The sequence below is a fragment of the Scyliorhinus canicula genome, chromosome 19 (genome assembly GCF_902713615.1).
Source record: "Scyliorhinus canicula chromosome 19, sScyCan1.1, whole genome shotgun sequence".
NCBI lineage: Eukaryota > Metazoa > Chordata > Chondrichthyes > Carcharhiniformes > Scyliorhinidae > Scyliorhinus > Scyliorhinus canicula.
In genome coordinates, this window is record NC_052164.1 from 10,731,129 (window position 1) to 10,751,599 (window position 20,471).

Consider the following 20,471-nt stretch of genomic DNA (forward strand, 5'->3'; position numbering starts at 1 on the left):
TGGATGTCATATCCCGGGTGCCGAAAACAAGGGTGGCGATGAGTCCAGAGGTGGCGGTTTTTTGGGGTGTCGGAGGAGCCGGGAGTCCAGGAGGGGATAGAGGCCGAGGTTGTGGCCTTTGCTTCCCTGATAGCCCGGCGACGAATACTGTTGGCCTGGAGGGACTCAAAGCCCCCAAAGACCGAAGTATGGCTGTCGGACATGGCAAGCTTTCTCGGCTTGGAAAAAAAATCAAGTTCGCCTTATGAGGATCACTATCGGGGTTCACCAGTGGCGTGCAGAGGGGGGGTGCCGACAGTGCGTTGGCCCCGGGCATCCATTGGATGGGGGCATCAATCAGAGGCTATTGCTCTCCCCAATGTCACCCAGATGCCAAAATTTTTCCACCTGAATTTTAACAAATTGTTTTGCTGGGGGGGGGGGGGGGGGGGGGGGCGTCACAATCAAATCCTGTGACTACCGACATGTATATTGTGTCAGGGTGAGGTGACTGCGTTCCCAGACTCCCCGCGGTGCGGAAACCGCTCTATCCGCCGCGCGGGCGGGCGGCCCAAGACTGCGCATGTCCAAGGGAGGGGGAGCTCCTGACATGCAGGGAAAGACCCCGCCCCCTGATCTGCATGCTGAGATGTTGACCAATGAAAAAAAATTGAGAACCGGAGGGACTGTGGTTCTCCAGCCAATCAGAGCGCGGGCTTTGTGTGAGTGATAATTGAGCTTTCACACCGACGGAATCTTCCTCCTGTCTCCAACATCTGTGAGTAAAACACTTTCTTTTCGCCCCCTTTCCATTTCTTTTCTGACCATCAATTGGTCACTTGCAGCAACTGAAGGGAAAGGAAGTGAATCCAGGGAGGGTTCAGACTCTGGAAAGCTTGGCCCAGGTCTCTCTCTTAAAAATATTGACATCCTTTGCTCCCTCAGTTTGACACATGAAATGAAATGAAAATCGCTTATTGTCAGGGGCTGTTTAGCACAGGGCTACATTGCTGGCTTTGAAAGCAGACCAAGGCAAGCCAGCAGCACGATTCGATTCCTGTAACAGCCTCCCCAAACAGGCGCTGGAATGTGGCGAATGCGGAATGTGACAATAAGCGATTTTCATTTCATAAGTAGGCTTCAAATGAAGTTACTGTGAAAAGCCCCTAGTATTGACCAGGACACGGGGGTAACTCCCCTGCTCTTCTTCAAAATAGTGGCTGTGGGATCTTCAACATCCACCTAATAGGGACAGACAGAGCCTCAGTTTAACAACTTATTTGAAAGAAGGCTGTTCTGACACTGCAGCACTCCCTCAGTTCTGAGTGTGATTAGGGATTCAGTCATTCACCCCAACTGCTGACACACCAGCGAGTTCACTCTGGGGAGAGGCTGTTCACCTGCAGTGTGTGTGGGAGGGGATTCACTCAGCCATCCATCCTGCTGACACACCAGAGAGTTCACTCCGGGAAGAGGCTGTTCACCTGCAGTGTGTGTGGGAGGGGATTCACTCAGCCATCCATCCTGCTGAGACATCAGTGAGTTCATACAGGTGAGAAGCCATTGACCTGCCCTCTGTGTGGGAAGGGATTCAGTCATTCACCCCAACTGCTGAGGCACCAGCGAGTTCACACTGGGGAGAGACCATTCACTGCTCTCTGCACACAGCGGTTTAGAACATCATCTACATTGAAATGAAAATCACTTATTGTCACAAGTAGGCTTCACTGAAGTTACTGTGAAAAGCCCCTAGTCTCCACATTCCGGCACCTGTTCAGGAGGCTGGTACGGGAAGTTATATTCAAAATGTTTTCCTTTCTCATAATATTTCTCAGTATATTAGGCCTTATACTTGAGTCTTTGGGGCATACAATCAAGATTTGCCCCGGGCATCACCAGACCTCTGCACGCCACTGGCGTTCACCGGCTTCTTCACGGGGAATTAATCGTCAGCGGGGGGGGGGGGGGGGGTGTAGAATAGTGTAGAGTAGGGGGGAAGAGTAGGCGGGTCTATTTACGAGAGAGGAACTGTTATTTGCACTATGTTTTTTGTAATTGGTATCTGCGCACTAATGTATATTGTTACTGTTTACAATGCCAAAAAATACCTCAATAAAATTGTCTGTTTAAAAAAAAGAATATAGAATGTACCCCACAGGCAATAATAACAAATACTGGACTCTACCAGGATTATGGCAAGTCAATACTTGGAACAACAGCAGTTGGACAATGTGAGGCACTTAGCACCGCTCCCTCTTGCATTCGTGTAATATCAGCACAATAATGGGAACGATTTAATGGCCGCGTTTTGCTTAAGCGAGAGTGCGATGAGACCTTTAAATCGCGTGTAATATCCGTAAGGAATTGGTAGAGAGTGTGAGACAGACAACCAGTGGTGTCTTCCTCTCCCAATTCCTTAAAGATTTTGCACGCAATGGCTGATATCTTGCACCCGGCGCAAGCGGCCCTCGTGGCCGGATGCCAGAGAAGGCGGCGGCAGCAACGTCGATAGAGGCTGGAGGCAGTGGCCCACATGCAGGGCCCTGCCCCACATGCTGAGGACGCGGCTGCCCAACACGCCAGGGAGGATCCCAGAGGGGGAGGTCTGCGATGGCCCGAGGTGAACAGGCGTCGCTGGTCTTTGTTTGAGCGGATGACGGACAGCCTGTGCCACAGGAGGCCCCATCTCAACAAGGTGGCAATGCGGCACTTGTGCCATGTCCTTGCAGACTTGGCACCATGTGGGGGAGGAGGATATCCACTCCCGGTGGATGTCAAGGTTACCGCAGTCCTGAACCTCTATGCCTCAGGATCATTCCAGGGCTCGAGTGGGGACGTGTACGGCATCTCACAGCCGACCAGTACATCTGTGAAGTCCCAGATGCCTGGGCAGCAAACTATATACATGTTGACATGGACCAGGCCCACCAAGATGCCTGGGCCGTAGAATTCTCCGCCATCGCCAGGATGCCCCAGGTCCAGGGGGTAATAGATGGCACACATGTCGCCTTGCGCTCACTGGGCTAAGAATGTTCTACATCAACAGGAAGGGGTTCCACTCCCTGAACATCCAGCTCGTGTGCGACCGCCACATGACAATTATGCACGTGTGTGTACTCTTCCCAGGGAGTGTGCATGACAGCTACATCCTGGGGAAGTCAGACATCCCCGGCCTCTTCGGGGACCATCCCAGAAAGGCCGGTTGGCTGTTAGGGGATAAGGGCTCAGGGCCTGGCTAATGATGTCAGTAGGGAGCCCGGTGACCGATGCGGAGACCCGATACAACGAGGCCCATGCGGCCATCCGAGATGTCATTGAGCAGTGCGTTGGACTCCTCACGACGCAGCTCAGATGCCAGTCCAATACCTCAACAGTTCTGGTGGTGCCCGGTAGTACCCCCCCCCCTAGGGTCGCCCACTTTGCGATGGTCTGCTGTGCCACCCCCAACCTGGCATAGCAGTGGGGTGACGGCTGGAGGTGGAGGGGGGAGGAACGTGTGACCACCTCCGAGGAAGAGGGTGAGGATGAGGAGGTGCCGTACCAGGAGGGGCTGGAGGATGAGCACAGGGAGGACCCGAAGCACCAGACGGCAGACAGGCGGGGGGACCAGCGAGGCCCTCACCCTCACCCGCTTCACAGTGGATGTGAACTCATCCCCTCCCCACTTTCCTACCCTTCAGCCTCCCTCTCCCTGCCCTAACCCGCTGAGTGCTGGTGCGTCTCTATATACATCATAGTGGGTGCTCGCTCTGGCCCATCACCTATATGGTGTGCCTGGGGAGGGGGGGGGGGCTTTTTAAAATGCTGTGCGCATGTGCCACCAATTGCCCCAATCCCCCAATGGTGCCACCCCACTCTTCCCAATCCCCCCCCCAACTCTAACCGTCCCACCCTCAACGCACCCTCCCCCTATCTCCCCCCATCCCCCTCCCAGTGATCCTCCACCTTCCCACCTGGGATATGCCCCACAGTGCCTCATCAAGTTCCACAAGGGACACATCCCCCAGCAATGGACCATGCTGGTGAGGTGCTCAGCCTTGTCCCAAAGCCAACTGAGTGAAGCCTGGGACGCCCCCACTCATACTGCCGACGTGGACCTGGCTCTCCACTGCGGGCGTCACCCTAGCAGTGTTGGCCTCGGTACCACGCATTATTGGCACCATCTCCTGTGCCCATAGCCTCGGGGCCTCCGCCGATCGGCTCCGGACCTGCTGGAATGTCGCTGACGTTCCGCTCTGAATCTCTCGGTCTCACCCTACCATCTGCATCAGCTCCGGGTAAACCTGGTCCACAGGCTCAGCATCAGGCCGGGAACCCAGCTGGGTCCTGGGATCCGACTGCTGTCTCGCCCGGGGGTTCCTGCCTCCACCTGATGTGCATCGGCAACTGTGTGGTGCTCACCAGATTGTGCCCCATAACCCTGCCCACTACCATCGCCCACCAAGGTGTGTGACTCCGTGCTGGTGGAGGGTGGGGATGATAGTTATGACATCAATATGCTGGTGTCCTCGGCACTCCCCTCTGGGGTGTTCTCATGGGAGGCAGGGGGGCCGGGGGGGGGAATGCCGGACGGGCCGAATGGATGGGGGAGAATGGAGTTGTGGTCAGTGGGAGGGATGGGGCAGTCTGTATGACATTAACGACTCACGCTTGGCAAGTCATCTGGGTGGGGGCCAGTGACTGTCACTTATGCACCTCACACCAGCCGGTACATTGGTGACAGATCTATCCTTGGCCAACCCTGCGACCTCCAGCACCCGTTCCTCGTGGCAGGAGAGCATACTAATGTCCGGTACCCGCCCGCCCGCATCCCCCCCCCCCCCCCACGCCGACTGCCCCCTCTCCCATCTGTTGTGGGCCAACATCTCCAGCGGGGACACAGAGGGGGCACATGAGCCGCACATGTTGTTCATCACGGGGGGCAGGGTGGGGAGCATGGGAGGGGGGGAGCAGAGTATGGTGGCGATGGAGTGTCTGGTGGGTGTGGGGAGAAGGGGGGTTTGGAGTATGGATGGGGGGAGGGGGGATTACAGGGGGGCTGGGAGGTGTGGGGGTGTGGCAGGCTGGGTGCCGGTTCTCCTGGTGCCCCCCCCCCCCCCAAAGCTGTCTGCCGCTGCCACTTCCTCCCAGGCGGCACTGGCTGCCCTGTGGCTGATCCTCCGAGACCCTCAGGGGAACAGGGCATCCTTCTAGCCTCTATAGGGCAGCACGGTAGCATTGTGGATAGCACAATCGCTTCACAGCTCCAGGGTCCCAGGTTCGATTCCGGCTTAGGTCACTGTCTGTGCGGAGTCTGCACGTTCTCCCCGTGTGTGCGTGGGTTTCCTCCGGGTGCTCCGGTTTCCTCCCACAGTCACAAAGATGTGCAGGTCAGCTGGATTGGCCATGATAAATTGTCCTTAGTGTCCAAAATTGCCCTTAGTGTTGGGTGGGGTTACTGGGTTATGGGGATAGGGTGGAGGTGTTGACCTTGGGTAGGGTGCTCTTTCCAAGAGCCGGTGCAGACTCGATGGGCCGAATGGCCTCCCTTCTGCACTGTAAATTCTATGATAATCACGGCCACCAATCTGCCCAGGTCGGCATCCCCGAATCGTAGTGTGGTCTCCTTGCAGGCGTGGCTGCAAGCTGTGCGGGGTTGGCCGTGCAGGCGCGGTTTAAGTGCTGCTCACACTTGTCAGCAGGGGGTTGGCAAGCGCGGCCCTGGCGAATCAGCCGACGGACCATCAATTGTGGCGTGGAGCCCGTGGGGCCTCGTTAAGTGGACTAATCAACGTTTTATAGCGACGACGTCCTTGCTGGTCTGAGCATCGGGAACCCCTCGGCAGTTCCCGCACGCTATCACATTAGAAACATTCTGCTTAAAATGCGCCCAATAGCTGGCAAGGGCATCAGAAATCCGGAAATCCCAAGTAGGACCCGGATGCCTATCTGATTCCCTTCTCTTCCCCATGCCCATCGAATGCAATTGCAGTGCTCTCTCCACCTCTCATCTGAGATCAACTAAAGCCAAGACATTTCCATTTGCCAGGAGTACAACAGTGACACTCGTGGGCTGTACAGTTGAGTGGTACACCAGGGAGGGACATCTGACCACTCTTCCAGTCAGGGCGTTCCAATTCTATTGTCCTTTTAAAGCTTTCACTGACCTGTAATTCTTTTAGCGGCAACTGTCCCTGCTCTTTGCAGCCCTGAAATGTTGTGTTGCATTGCCAAACTCTTTCTCCAGGCCGGACACGCTGAACAAAATTTGCCGGGAAGAAGCCGACTCTCTCCCCGATTTTGCCCTAGAACAAAGCAGAAGAGAGCGGCTTAAGAATTCGGAGATTCTTTGCCAAACACACACTGGGCAGTTCTCGAAAAATGTTGATCGTTTTTTTTCCAACCAGTCCTTGGGGTAATGGATGAAAATCAATCATTAAACAGCAGGCGGTGTATTGTAGACCAGGGTGCTACGTGTGGTTTCTCTTTTAATGTCCAATGTAACATCAGAGGAAGAGATGGTCCAATTACAGAGCTCCCACATGACACCACCACTGCATCATCTAAAATGTAGGCAATTAAGTGCCACTGTGAAAAATATCTTTGCAGCAGTGAATGTCCAAAGCCTTCAGCCATGTCCTTGATATTATAGAACTGTTTGAAGTAGGGCTTTTGTAAGTCAGACTCTTTTTGCCATGGAATTCAATACAATTATTCTGTGGGGCAGATTTCACAGAGCCCATAGCAGCAGAGGAATAACAGAAATGGAACAATTGCTTAAAGCGCTTCATTTTCGGGCCTCGACTCAATGGGTCGCACGCCTGCCCCTGATTCAGAAGCTCAAGGGTTGAAGTTTCACTCTAAAGGACTTTAGCACTTAATTCGGATTGAGGGTCCTGTGCAGTGCAGAGGGAACGCTGCGCAGTCAGAGGAGCCATCGTTTGAGTGAGGCCTCTAAATCAAGATGTACGTAAAAGATTCCAGGCCATTATCTCGAAGAAGAGCACTGAAACAGATTGGCAGGTCATTATCCCATTGCTGTTTATGGGATCTTGCTGTGCAGTCATTGGCTGCCCCATTCCCTACATTCCAACAGCAACCACATTTCAAAAGGTACTCCATTTGGGGTGCTTTGAGGTTGTGAAAGGCAGCATGTAAAGGAAAGTATACATTTAACAATTTCTTAAGTATCCAGGCCTGTGCTTGTCGAAAGGCAGTTGCAAATTAGGAAATGTGTTAGTTGAAATTAATAACGTTACATGAAGCTGACATGGTTCTGAGGTTAAAACACCCACCAGTATCTGAAAGGCTTCTTATTAAAGCAGGGTGAGTATTGAGGGAGGAAATTACTGTGGTATAGATAAAGGAATAGATTCCTTTTACTGTGGGGATTGCAAGAGATAAGACATTAAACACTTGCACAACAAAGAACGTGTTTTGGAAGGGTGAAGTGAGGAAGCAAAGGTACAACTTAACTGGACAAAAGATCGACCATTATTGTCAAACGATTTGTTCAATGATTTAAGGGCATAAAGAAACATTATGAACTCCACATGAACTAAACATTAAAAGAAAATTGGGTTAGAAAGAGGTATAACACACTCAGTCATGCTTATCTTCATGATGAGATACCATGGACCTGCCACAGATAAGCAGCACTCGACTCTACCTGTGAGGGAGCTGCGTGTATGATCTGGGCGGCACGGGAGCACAGTGGTTAACACTGTTGCTTCACAGCGCCAGGGTCCCAGATTCGATTCCAGGCTTGGGTCACTGTGCGGAGTTTGTACGTTCTCCCCGTGTCTGTGTGGGTTTCCTCCGGGCGCTCCGGTTTCCTCCCACAAGTCCCGAAAGCTGTGCTGTTAGGTGAATTGGACATTCTGAATTCTCCCTCAGTTGTACCCTAACAGGCACCGGAGTGTGGCGACTAGGGGCTTTTCACAGTAACTTCACTGCAGTGTTAATGTAAGCCTACATAATAACAATTATTATTATTATGGGGTCGTAATAACTGATGTTAATTTTTTAAAATAAATTTTGTGTACCCAATCATTTTTCCAACTAAGGGGCAATTTAGCGTGGCCAATCCGCCTAATTGCACATTTTTGGGTTGTGGGGGCAAAACCCACGCAAACGCGGGGAGAATGTGTAAACTCCACACAGACAGTGACCCAGAGCCGTGATCGAACCTGGGGCCTCAGAGCCATGAGGCAGCAGTGCTAACCCACTGCGCCACCGTGCCGCCCATAACTGATGTTAATTGCCGGTCATATTATTCCTATCTTTTCAAATCAATTTTTCATTAAACATCTGGGAAGGAATTAGTCAGGAAAGGACGTGGAACATTGAGCCACATTCTCGTGATGTTCAAACCAATACTCTGACTCTGCTGCCCCTGAAAGTGCCTGAAAAAAGCTGGGTTATCAGGTGAACCCGATTATGCAACAACACCACCCTAGGATTGATCTTAATTCTGGGCAGCATCCACACATTGGCACAGGGGAGCTCCGAAACAGGCCCTTCACCCTGAATTCAGAAATCTCACCAGGCGGATTTTAATATCCGAAAATGGTCCCCCCCTTATTACCTCATGGTAATAAGGTTCGGGCTGATGGGCGGGAGTGGGAGTCAGAGCAGGCGGTGGGATGGTCTCTGTTGGGACCCAATATAATGGAACCCTGCATAAGACAATGGGTTGGCCGGGGGTGGGAGGGATACTGGTGTACCGAGAGCTGAGGAAGGAGAAATTTAGGAATTTCTTCCAAGATCTGGAAGAACACTTCCGGTTCTAACCCAGGAATGGTCCCCAGGGAAAAAAAATTCTTGTTGCACAAGCAGCTGATGGATGTTGTGCAATATGAGCAAGAGTAAGACGATTCAGAGACTCTCTCTTAACGCCAGTCAATGTTTGACTGCAGCAACTAATTAGGTGCAGACAAGAGCAATGAGATAGTCTGGCAGATAGTTTGTGTAATCCAGTGGTGTGCTGGCAGCATGCAGAGCTGATGAGTGCTGTTGAGTTCAGCGATGCTGAATTATTAGCAGACCCAAAAGGAATGCAATGTAACAAACGCAGAGCAAAGGACGAGAGACGATGAAAAAGAGTCCTGCCTGCTTTTCGTATTGTCATTTGAACTAATGGGCCCTCTGTACATCAGAGCAGTACTTATTCATGCTGGTCGTGCATGTCTCGACCTGTCTGTACATCTCCCTCTGCGAATAATTTGAAATAAATGTCAGGCCATCTTTACACAACGTCACGGTTCCTGCAGGATTAATTAGGCATCAGACACACGTAATCAGTCACTGTTATCATCCCAACTAATAGCTCCCTGGAATTCTAAAACGTAGCAGGACAAGTAAGTTAGAAACCATTACAAAGTGTAGGAGGAGAATGTGGTAGTGATGGTTCGGGTTGTCAGCTCTGATTGAACATGTTTCCTGCAAGATTCACGGTAGGTCTTTGCACCTCCAACACTCCACCCTCTGATCTCCACCTTGGATTGTCCAAAACATTCATCGTCATGGTTTAAGACCTTTTCCCAGCAGACAGTTCGTTGCTGGGTGAGATGCTTCTTGATTGCCTGAAGACATCTTTTCTCCCCCAATTCTCTTCAGTTTTTGTAAAGAATAAATTACAGCGTTGAAACAAACCCCCCCAAAAAAACACTAAACGGTCCCACGATTCTTCTGCTGTGTGGTAGATTAATCTTTAATTCCTGAACGGCTTGTGACTTGAGGGAGGAGAGTGCAATCCACAAAACAGGCAATACTCCCTTGGAAAGTGAGCATGTGGAGGACCAGTCTGTATTAGTGGGTGGGCTGGGGGGAGGGGGGGGGGGGGGGGGTACGGGTAAGGGATAGTCACTGCTCTCCTGCCCTGGCCTCGGACATTGGCTCCAGAAGTGACTGTGCTGTCTCTGCCGGTTCACCCGACCAAACCTGACCAGCACATTTAAATCAGAACACTGCTACATGCCTGTGAGTGACATGCTGGCCTGCTAAAAAGAACAGGTTTTAATCAGGATATTGTAGCAGGCAGCCACATTTAAGTCTAAGTAACTCTTTAACCAACGTTTACATAGTGAAAAGAAACGTGCATTTACATTGCACTTTTCATGAGCACGGGCTTTCTTTAAAGCCAATTAATATTTTGATTCTGCAGTCGCTTTTCTAGTTGTAGGAAACATGCCAGCTAGCTTTGCACACAGCAAGCTCCCAAAAGCAACAATGTGATAACACCCAGATGCTTTTGTGATGTTGATTGAGGGTGAATATTGACCAGGATACCAGAGACACTCCTCTTTGAAATAGGAATCCTTTATATCCAGCCAACAGGGCGGAAGGGTCCTTGGTTGAACATCTGGGGCGGGATTCTGCAGTCATCGGCGGGGCGGGCAACTCCGGTGGGAAGGAGTGGCGTGAACCATTCCGTCGTCAGGCCGCCCCAAAGGTACGGAATCTTCTGCACCTTCAGGGGCTAGGCCAGCCCTGGAGTGGTCTGCGCCGCGCCGGCCAGCGGGGAAGGGGCTTGGCGCCATGCCAACCGGCGCCGAAGGGCCTCCGCCGGCTGGCACGATTTGGCGCATGGGTGGGAGCGCCAGCGTGTACTGGCGTCATCCCAGCGCATGCGCAGAAGTCTTCGTCTCTGCACCGGCAATGGTGGACCGCTACAGCTGCCGGTGCGGAAGAATAGTGTCCCCACGGCACAGGCCCACCTGCGGATCAGTGGGCCCCGATCGGGGGTCAGGCCGCCATGGGGGCACCTCCCGGGGCCAAATCGCCCCCGCCCCACCCCCCGAGAACCCCGGAGGCCGCCCGCGCCGCCAGGTAAGGACCTACTCTAATTTACGCCGGCGGGACTGACAAAAAACGGGCGGCCACTCGGCCCATCGCGGGCTGGAGAATCGCCAGAGGGGCCGCTGCCAGCGTCCGCCGACTGGCGCGGCGCAATTCCCGCCCCCGCCAAATCCCCGGTACCGGAGAATTCGGCAGCCGGCGGAGACGGGATTCACGGGGGGGGGGTCGGAGAATCCTGCCCCTGATCTAAAAGGCAGCACCTTCCACAATGTAGCACTCTCTCAGTACTGCACTGCAGTATGTTATAAAGATTAGTGGTACTAAGAGCATTTTGACTCTGTAAATGTTTGCTATCTTTACATTTCCAAGTCAGAATACGATTGTTCATTTTTTTATGCAACTGTAAACCATCTGTTAAAAATAAGACTGTTAGACGAGTGAGCATAAGGTGCAGACCCTGGAGGGCCTGTCTGTCAAGAGGAGGGTTGAAGGATTTCTGGTGCAGGGAGGTATAGAAGCTCTGAGAGGGTAGGATACTGAGAGGTGTTACTATGGTGAATGCAGAGAGATGATGTCCTGAATGTTCAGTCCCAGCCAGGGCCTCATCCATTGGAAGAACACACCATAAGGAAGAGGAAACCATGGCAAACCATCATGTTTGGAAAATGCTCTGTTACAAGTAGCACTGGAAAATTGGAGGCTATGTAATGCACTGGTTCAGAGGAGGAACTAAAATTCTCTTTTAGATCCCAAGGCAGAACATTCTGAATGTGTTTTTTGGAATACAAAAGTAGTTTTAAGTTTTCCGTTTTAATAAAGATCAGAAGTAAGGTATCATTTTAAGTGGGGTTAATTTCATGTTTCTGTGCCTGGAAAGATAATACCTATAGTTAGATTCATGTTGGTCAAAGGTGTTTTTATCTGGAGGGGTTGGTTCAGTTCCAATTGTGTTTCTATTGTACTTAGAGAGGGCTATGACATGAAGAGCAAATAAACTAGCAGTGGTTGCTTAGCATCTGGGGGACATGTAAGGTAGAAAAGCTTTTAAGTTTTAGTTTTAATTGGATATATTGCAGTTGAAGAAATACACCAGTCAGTGAGCAGCTCTCAACTCTGCCAGGAAAAAGACTGGACTGAAGGACTGGACAGGACAGGAGTTGCAACAGGGTAGGCTTCCCAAAAAAAAACAGTTACTGTCCAGATAACCAGGGAATTGGGGCAGAAATAATGCCTCAGGACGACTGAAATTAAAAGAACAGAGACCAAGGTATTGTTCAGAAGAATTAAAAAAAGAGTAAACAAAGTGTTCGGAGTTAAAGAGACAATTGCAATAACTAGATTTAAAATGGGAAAGCAGATTTCAGAGGTAAATCAAAAGTTTGGTGCCATTTTAATAGAGTCTGGGAATTGATAGTTAAAGCAATTGCGGATAGTTTATATGGCAGGTAAGACAAATGAATCCTAAAGGATGGTGTTAAAACCTAGATACTTGATTCATTGTTAAATGTAATATTGGAAGCTTTGTTTAAAGGAGTTATTTGGAAAACCTGGACTGGATATTGGAATGCAAACCACTAATGGAAAGCATTATCGTGAAAGAATATTTTAAAGCGTGTTTTAGGAGTGGAGTTTGGAAACTCTCACATGACAATTATCTGGGCAATATCGAAGGAGAAATCCACAGACACTAACTTGGGTTCAGAGTGGAGCTTGTATCTGACCACAGCCGATCTGTGGTGCTTAAGGGGCACCTTGTGTTACTGCGACCGCTGTTGCTTACGAAATGCTTTGTAATCTGAGTTAACCTGAAAATCTGTGTATCATTGTGAAGCTAAGAGGGGAATAAATGAGTGTTGTATCAGAATTCAATGTTTCATGTTTAATGAATGTTTTTTACTAGTTGTTGAAACTAATGAGCAGCCCTGTGAGTCTGTTCCTCCACATTTTCTAAAAACAACGTAAATGTTACGGTTTGTTGAGCCAGAATTCTATTCTGGGATCTTCCTATCCAGTTAGAACATTAATTGGGATCATAACAGTAGTTGCCACTGTGATTTCAGTAACATATTATGAGCATACAATCATAGAAATGTACTCGCAGAAGGAGGCCATTCAATCCATCATGCCCATGTTGGCCCTATGGAAGAGCAGTCGTCTGTTTCTTATCCCTTGAAACTCTGCTAGTTCCTCTTTCTCAAGTACCTGACCGACAATCATGAAGGCAAGAAAAGGAGAAGTAGTCCATTTGGCCCTTCAAGCCTGTTGTGCCATTCAGGACAATTCTTGGGTTTCATTTCCCTGCCCGCTCCTTATTTCCCTTAATGCCTTGAGAAAGGAAAAATCTGCTGATCTCAGGCCAAAGCTTCTGGAATCAGGAAATGCTGGGAAAACTTAGCAGATCTGGCAGCATCTGTGGATAGAAAAGCAGCGTTCCCATTTCAAATCTAATATGACTCTTCTTTGGAACTGGAGGGAGGTAGAAATGTGACGGGTTTTATGCTGTTGACAAAGGAGGGAGGGCCAAATGCAGTAAAACACATGATCAGGGATAGGTGGGAGGGCAGGAAAGATTAACTGACAAATATGTCATGGAGCACAGGACAGAGGGAGTAGCAATGATAGTATTAAAGACTAAAGATTTGGTCCAGCGTAGATGTTAATAGCAGAATAAAGGTCAGCACTATCTGAAAGCTAAATAGCAGAGCATGTTAATAGCAGAAATTGGTCATCGTTGCAGGTACAGACTGGCATTTTGGGGAATAAATAAAATGGAAGACAAAGTTTATGATCTGAAAGTGTTGCATTCAATGTTAAGTGCAAAAGGCTGTAACGTTCAGAATGAAGTGCCTCCAGCTTTGGACTTCACTGGACCATTGTAGCCGGCCAATGATAGAAATATGAGCATGAGAGCAAGGTGGTGAGTTGAAGTGACAAGCGACAGGACGATCAGGGCCCACGGATGCTTGTGGCCGAGTGAAGCTGTTCCACAACGCGGTCACCAGTCAATGTAGGAGAGACCACATTGTGAACAGAGTACAGGAGACTAAATTGAACAAAGTGCAAATAAATCACGGATTCACCTGGAAGGAGTGTTTGAGGCCTTGGATAGAGGAGGAGGACATGTTTAAAAAACTCTTCCATGGGGTACGGTCTTCGCTGACTGGGCCAATATTTTTGCTCAACCCTCATCTCCCTTGAGTCGAGTGTCCTTCACGGTGGTGTGGGGCCGGACTGGGCAGCTTTTCCTCCTCCAAAAGACATCAGTGAACCAGATGGGTTTTTGTGACAATCGTTTCATGGTCATCATTAGGCTTTTAAGTCCAAACTTTTACTGAATTCAATGCCACCATCTGTCATGGTGGTACTGGAACCCTGCTCCCCACAGCATTATCTTGGGTCTCTGGATGATAATAATAATAATAATAATAATAATAATAATAATAATAATAATCGCTTATTGTCACAAGTAGACTTCAATGAAGTTACTGTGAAAAGCCCCTAGTCGCCACATTCCGGTGCCTGTTCGGGGAACCTAGAACCCTAACCCTAACCCTAACCCTGGTACGGGAATTGAACCCGCGCTGCGGGCATTGTTCTGCATTGCAAACCAGCTGTTTAGCCCACTGTGCTAGCCTCGTGCCACTAACACTATCCCACCGTCTCCCCTGCATAGGAAGGTGCCTTGGGAAGGGGATGAAGTGTTGGGATTAGAGAGGACTGGACCAGAACGTCACGAATGGAATGGTCCGTTCAGAACACTGACAGCGAAGGTAAAGGGAAGATATATTTGCTAGGAGTATCACGGTGGAAATATCGGAGGATGATCCTTTGAATTCGGAGGCTGGTGGGGTGGAAAATGAGAGCAAGGGGGATCTATACATGGCTCTGGATGGTGGTTAGCATTGCTGCCCTGGGTCACTGTCAGTGTGGAGTTTGCACATTCTCCTCGTGCCTGTGTGGGTCTCACCCCCACAACCGAAAGATGTGCAGGGTAGGTGGATTGGCCACGCTAAATTGCCCCTTAATTGGAATTTGTTTTTTTTTAATTTCCAGTTCCAGATGGGAGGATGAAGCAGCATCAATCCAGTCATCGATGTTCTGGAAAAAGGATTGCGGGATGGGTCTGAGTAGGATTGGGACAAGGAACATTCCACATAACCCACAAAGCAAGCAGCACAATTTAGACCCTCGCGGATGGACACCCATAGCCACATCTTTCATCTGGAGAATGTGAGATAAACTAAAGGAGAAATTGCTCAATGAAAGACAGGTTCAGCCAGGAGGAGAGTGATGGTGAATAGAGATTGTTCAGACCTCTGTTCAAGGAAGAGCAGAAAGCTTCCGGACCAGCCTTGTTGGGGTGCAGAGGGATTGGACATTCACCGTGAAGAGGAGGCAATTCGGGTCAGGAAGCTGAAAACTGTTGAAATGGTGTCGGGCATCAGAGGAATCACGAACATAGGTGGAAAGAGGCTGGGCAAGGGGAGCGAGAATAGAGTCAAGATAGGAAGAAATGAGTTCAGTGGGGCAGGAACATGATGGAATGATGGGTCTAACAGGACAGTCCTGTTTGTGAATTTTGGGTAAGGGGTAAAGTGGGCAGTACAGGGTTGGGAGTATGAGGTTTGAAGTAGTGGAGGGAAGATCTCCGTAGGCAACGTGGTCAGTCACAGTCCTGGAAACAATGGTTTGATGTTCAGTGAAGGGGTCATGGTCGAGGGGGAGGTCAGGCGAGTGTATGAGAGTTGGCACTCAGCCTCTGCAAGGTGCACCAGACAACAAACAGCACTACGCTGGTCAGCAGGTTTGATAACAAAGTCAATGTTGGGCCCGAGGGAACAGAGTGCAGCAAGTTCAGAGGGAGACGGGTGGCAGTGGGTGAGGGGGGCAGAGAATTTGAGATGCCGATGTTGCGGCAACATTTCTCAATGAAAACATCAAGAAAAGGTGGGAGGCCAGAGGGTTGGGCCCAGGTAGAGGGAAGATACTGGAGGCGGGTGAAAGATTACTTTGGTAGGGGGTGATGGGAGAAGAGTTCAACATTATGCTAAACCTCAAATTAATTGAGATCAGGACATAAGGGGATAAAACAAAGTCCTGTGCTGAGCTCAGAACATTCAGCATCAGCATCAGCATCAGAGAGAAGGTCAGAGGGGATAGTGAATACACAGCACAGAGAGGAGAAGGTCAGAGGGGATAGTGAATACACAGCACAGAGAGGGGAAGGTCAGAGGGGATAGTGAATACACAGCAACAGCTGGGGTTAAAAGAAGGAATGGGGTCAGAGGGAAGGCAAGGGTAGGTTCCGGAAGGAGGGAAGGTTGCGGAGGGGGGGAAGGTTGCGGAGGGGAGGAAGGTTCCAGAGGGTCATCGGTATCAATAAGTTGCTGAAGCTTGGCCTCCTCAGCATCTGAATAGTGAAAACGTTTTTTTATTAAACGTCAGACGAAGCAAATAATTCAATGAAACTGGGGACCTGGACAGCTTTTGGGAGAGCTGCCGCTACTAGAGAGAGGTCGAGTGTGTACACATGGTGGTGCATGGCACAGAGTGTGGATCTCAGGGAGCCTCGAGAACAGCAGTCCGAGGAGCACCGTATATCTCGGATACCTGTAATCCTGGGCGGATTCAAAACATAAGGAATGGAACATCAGTTGGAATCCATGTCAGGAACAGAGACAGCTACTGAGGTCAGAATCGTGGCTGTGAGAGGGAGTACATTTTCAGATTGCTTTGTAGTTGTGCATAGTAATTTACAGGTTTCTTGAAGGAAGAAAAAGAGAGACAATATTTGATCATCAAAATGCTGCAGTCCCATGAAGCAAAAATAGAATGACTCATTCAGTCACTATAAACCTGATCAAAAGCAAATTGAATCACGGATTGTGATGCTCAAGTCCCTGGGGAAAGAATTCTAGAATCCTACATAATTGAAGCAGAGTTTTATTTATACATTCACTGTACTTGATTCCCGGACCAGCCTCCCCGAACAGGCGCCAGAATGTGGCGTCTAGGGGCTTTTCACAGTAACTTCAGTGACAATAAGCGATTTCCTCTTCTACATAAAGGACCTCATTACAGAATTGGGGTTTCCAAATTTGACTGTGTTTGGAGAGTGGCGACTTACTGGTGGTTATGGTCCTGTCATTGGTGGTGACAGCAGTGGGAGCAATTTGAGGAGATGAATAAAGAACGTCATTAAAACATCATGTTGCTTTATGCATAATTGTCTTAGGTTCTTTTCTCACATATACAATGAATCAACCAAGTGATAGCAGAGCAACTAGTGAGTATGCTGTATTAGAGTCAGAGTCATAGAGGTTTACAGCATGGAAACAGGCCCTTCGGCCCAACTTGTCCATGCCGCCCAGTTTTTACCACTGAGCTAGTCCCAATTGCCCGCATTTGGCCCATAACCCTCTATACCCATCTGACTCATATAACTGTCTAAATGCTTTTTAAAAGATAAACCCTCCTCTACTACTGCCTCTGGCAGCTCATTCCAGACACTCACCACCCTCTGTGTGAAAGAATTGGCCCTCTGGACCCTTTTGTATCTCTCCCCTCTCACCTTATGGGCAGCATGGTAGCGTAGTGGTTGGCACTGTGGCTTCACACCACCAGGGTCCCAAAATCGATTCCCAGCACCTGTTCGGGTACAAGATTACCTAACAGCACGTCTTTCAGGACTTATGGAGGAAACGGGAGCACCTGGAGGAAACCCACGCTGACACGGGGAGAACACTCACAGACAGTGACCCAGCCGGGAATCGAACCTGGGACCCTGGAGCTGTGAAGCCACATTGCTAACCACTGTGCTACCATGCTGCCCCTTGGGAATAAGGTATTTGCAGCTATGTGGAGAGGCTGGAGGAACTGAGAGTGTTCTCATTCAATCACGGAAGGTTATGAGAAGATTTAATAGTGGTGTCCAAAGTCATGAGTGCTTTTGATGGAGCAGATATGGAGCAACTGTTTCAATTTGTAGAAGGATTGCAAAGATTAGGGGAGGGTGTGGCATAGTGGTATCGTCATTGGATGACTAGTCAAGAGATTCAGGGTATTACTCTGGGTACCTGGGTTCAAATCCTGCCATGGGCAGATGGTGAACTTTGAATCAAATGAAAACTGGAATTAAAAGTCCAACGACGACCATGAAATCATCTGGTTACTGACGTCCCTTACAGAAGGAAATCTGCCACCCCTTGTTTGTGACTCCAGGTCCACAGCAATGTGGTCGACTCTTAAATGCCCCTTCCTCAAAGTCAATTAGAGATAGCCAGTGACCCCAAGAACCATGAAAGAATTTTGAAAAAGTGAACAGAGGAGAATTTAAGATGATTATGAGAAAAGTCAGAGGAGGTGATAAGAGTTTCTTTATTTACGCAACAAGCTATGATAATCTGGAATGCACTGCCTGAAAGGTTACTGGAAGCAGATAGAAAAGTAACTGTGGTGGTATGATTAGCATAGCTGCCTGCCATTGGTGCAGAACACCGGCTTACCATTGGCCCTGGTCGGTCATGTGCCTCTCGACCGGTTGGTTGAGACCAGTCATGTGACGGCTCCGCGATTGGTCCACAGGCTGAGTTAACCCCGCCTCCAGGGCGGGGTATAAATACCCATTACTCCCGGCGGTCGTCCTTCTACTGTAATCGACCGCAGGGCTTAACATCCAATACATTAAAACCATACTTTTGTTCAGAAACTCGTCTCGCGTTCAATTGATGGTACATCAGTAACTTTTAGAAGGGAATTGGATGTATATCAAAAGAGAAAAAGACTGCAAAGATATGGTGAAAATACAGGGGACTTAGTAGTGGCTTTTTCAAGGAGCCAGCCACAAGTGTGATGGGCTGAATGGTTTCCTTGTGTGCTATATGATTCTCTTCGATGATTGAAATCTTTTTGTTATATTTATCTCTTGCTATTGGTTACTGTTCTTGGAGTTTGCAAACTTGTTGACAGACTAATGGTTGAAAAAAACAAGCCGTTCTATTTTTAACCACCATAATAGGAAGTTTGTATTTGTAATGAAGTGGTCCAGAATCAGGCTTGCAATCAATGAGGCCGAGGCAGTTCACCTTATTCTCCCACTGATCTCATTTGCAAGCTTGTTTCTGTGCGGGCTGCTGACACTTTAATGATACCACTGACAAGACTGATATTTACCTTCCACCAATCTTCATTGGAGTCGTCTGTGACCACGATTCTGTCTCCTTGCCTGGTAAAATAATAATGAGATTATTAAAAATATGCTCACTCTGTGTGGTTTGAGTTTATTCCAAGCTTGCCTTGAGCAATGATTCACACTTCCAGGCCCATTAAGGTAATTGAGCAAGGCATCAAGAGTCTTCATTCGTAATTTAGGTGTGAACACGTCAGTGGTGTCGAAAGCAGACATCTTGTTGCGAAGATAGATTTTTAAAAATTAGGGAGGACAATTCGCACACTAATACGCCCGACAGTGAGCTGTGACAGCAACGGCGCAGTCATTACAACCGGCAGCTCATTACGTGAGAAGCTCCTGTTGCTCCCTGTCGGTTATTGCTCCAGTTCTGCTCGCAGTTGAAACCGCTTTGGAAGATTTTTCTGAGCAAGTCCGCTACTTCCCACTTATTGAACCACAATTGCCTTTGGGCTGACAGTCCGGTTGCTGAGTGAAATAGCCGAGATCGGGAACTGACTGTGTGCCGGGGCACAAAGCAAACGCCATCGCTACGTGCCATCGTATTCTGGGTCTGTAATAGGTCTTTTGGACATGCGGAAATTGCAAACCTTCACCAATAAAATAAGTGAGTCTGGCATCATCTATTGATAAAGATTATCTTGACGTGAGACGTGATGCCATTCTGATCCTCTGACACAAGATTGTCCTCAGGCCTTGCCTCCTCCACTCCACCAGCAGTTGCTGTTAATCCAGTCATTAAGTTCCTGCCAGCTGTTCCCTTTACTCCTCACCTTCCTTCTCTCGTCTTTGACCATGTTTTTGGCTTGTGAACTGAGCGACTCCATCTCTTCCTCATTCCCCAATGCTTCCTTTCAATTCAATCCCTTTCCTATTCATTTGCTCCCCGCTTGTGACACGGGTACTGCAGATATACAAGCTTGGCATGCATGCTTAGGTCCAAAACCTATGCAAGGTTTGAGGCCTCTTATAATCTACACCAGGGGTGGGCAAACTACGGCCCGACAAAGGGTTTATGCGGCCCGCCAATGAGGTGCCCGGAATCATAACCGGCATTTTTGAAAAGCCGCCGGGGAAAAGCCGCTGAAGTAAATGCGCTTATTCTTTTTTTGTAAATATAATTTTTATTGGAATTTTTTACAGAAAATATAAAACATAACGACAAACAATGAAATGCAACAAAATAACCCATAATAACTGTAACACCCCCAGACCGTATCGACGCATGTATCACATCCCACCACCCCCCCAACCCCAATGAACGACAAAAGATCTTAAAAATAAATTAAAATTAAATAAACAAACATAGTCATTGTCCGCCCCCCCTTTTCCCTACCCCCCCCTTTTCCTCCCCCTTCCCCCCCTCCCCCCCCCCCCCCCCCCCCCCCGGGTTGTTGCTGCTACTGTCCCTGTACCCTATCGTTGAGCCAGAAAGTCGAGAAAAGGTTGCCACCGCCTAAAGAACCCTTGTACCGACCCTCTCAGGGCGAATTTGACCTTCTCTAGCTTAATGAAACCCGCCATG

The 20,471-nt window shown here is 49.1% G+C and overlaps 1 protein-coding gene across 1 annotated transcript in view; it reads right to left on the minus strand.

Annotated features, from left to right (window-relative positions):
* LOC119954260 (SH3 and cysteine-rich domain-containing protein 2-like) overlaps nucleotides 1-20,471 on the minus strand; it is a 130,665-nt gene that overhangs the window by 8,020 nt on the left and 102,174 nt on the right. The window contains exons 9-10 of the mRNA XM_038779344.1: nucleotides 18,931-18,982; nucleotides 6,126-6,263 (exon numbers count right to left, since the gene is read on the minus strand). Coding sequence (XP_038635272.1) covers nucleotides 6,126-6,263; nucleotides 18,931-18,982 — 190 coding nt within the window. The remainder of the gene's footprint in view (nucleotides 1-6,125; nucleotides 6,264-18,930; nucleotides 18,983-20,471) is intronic.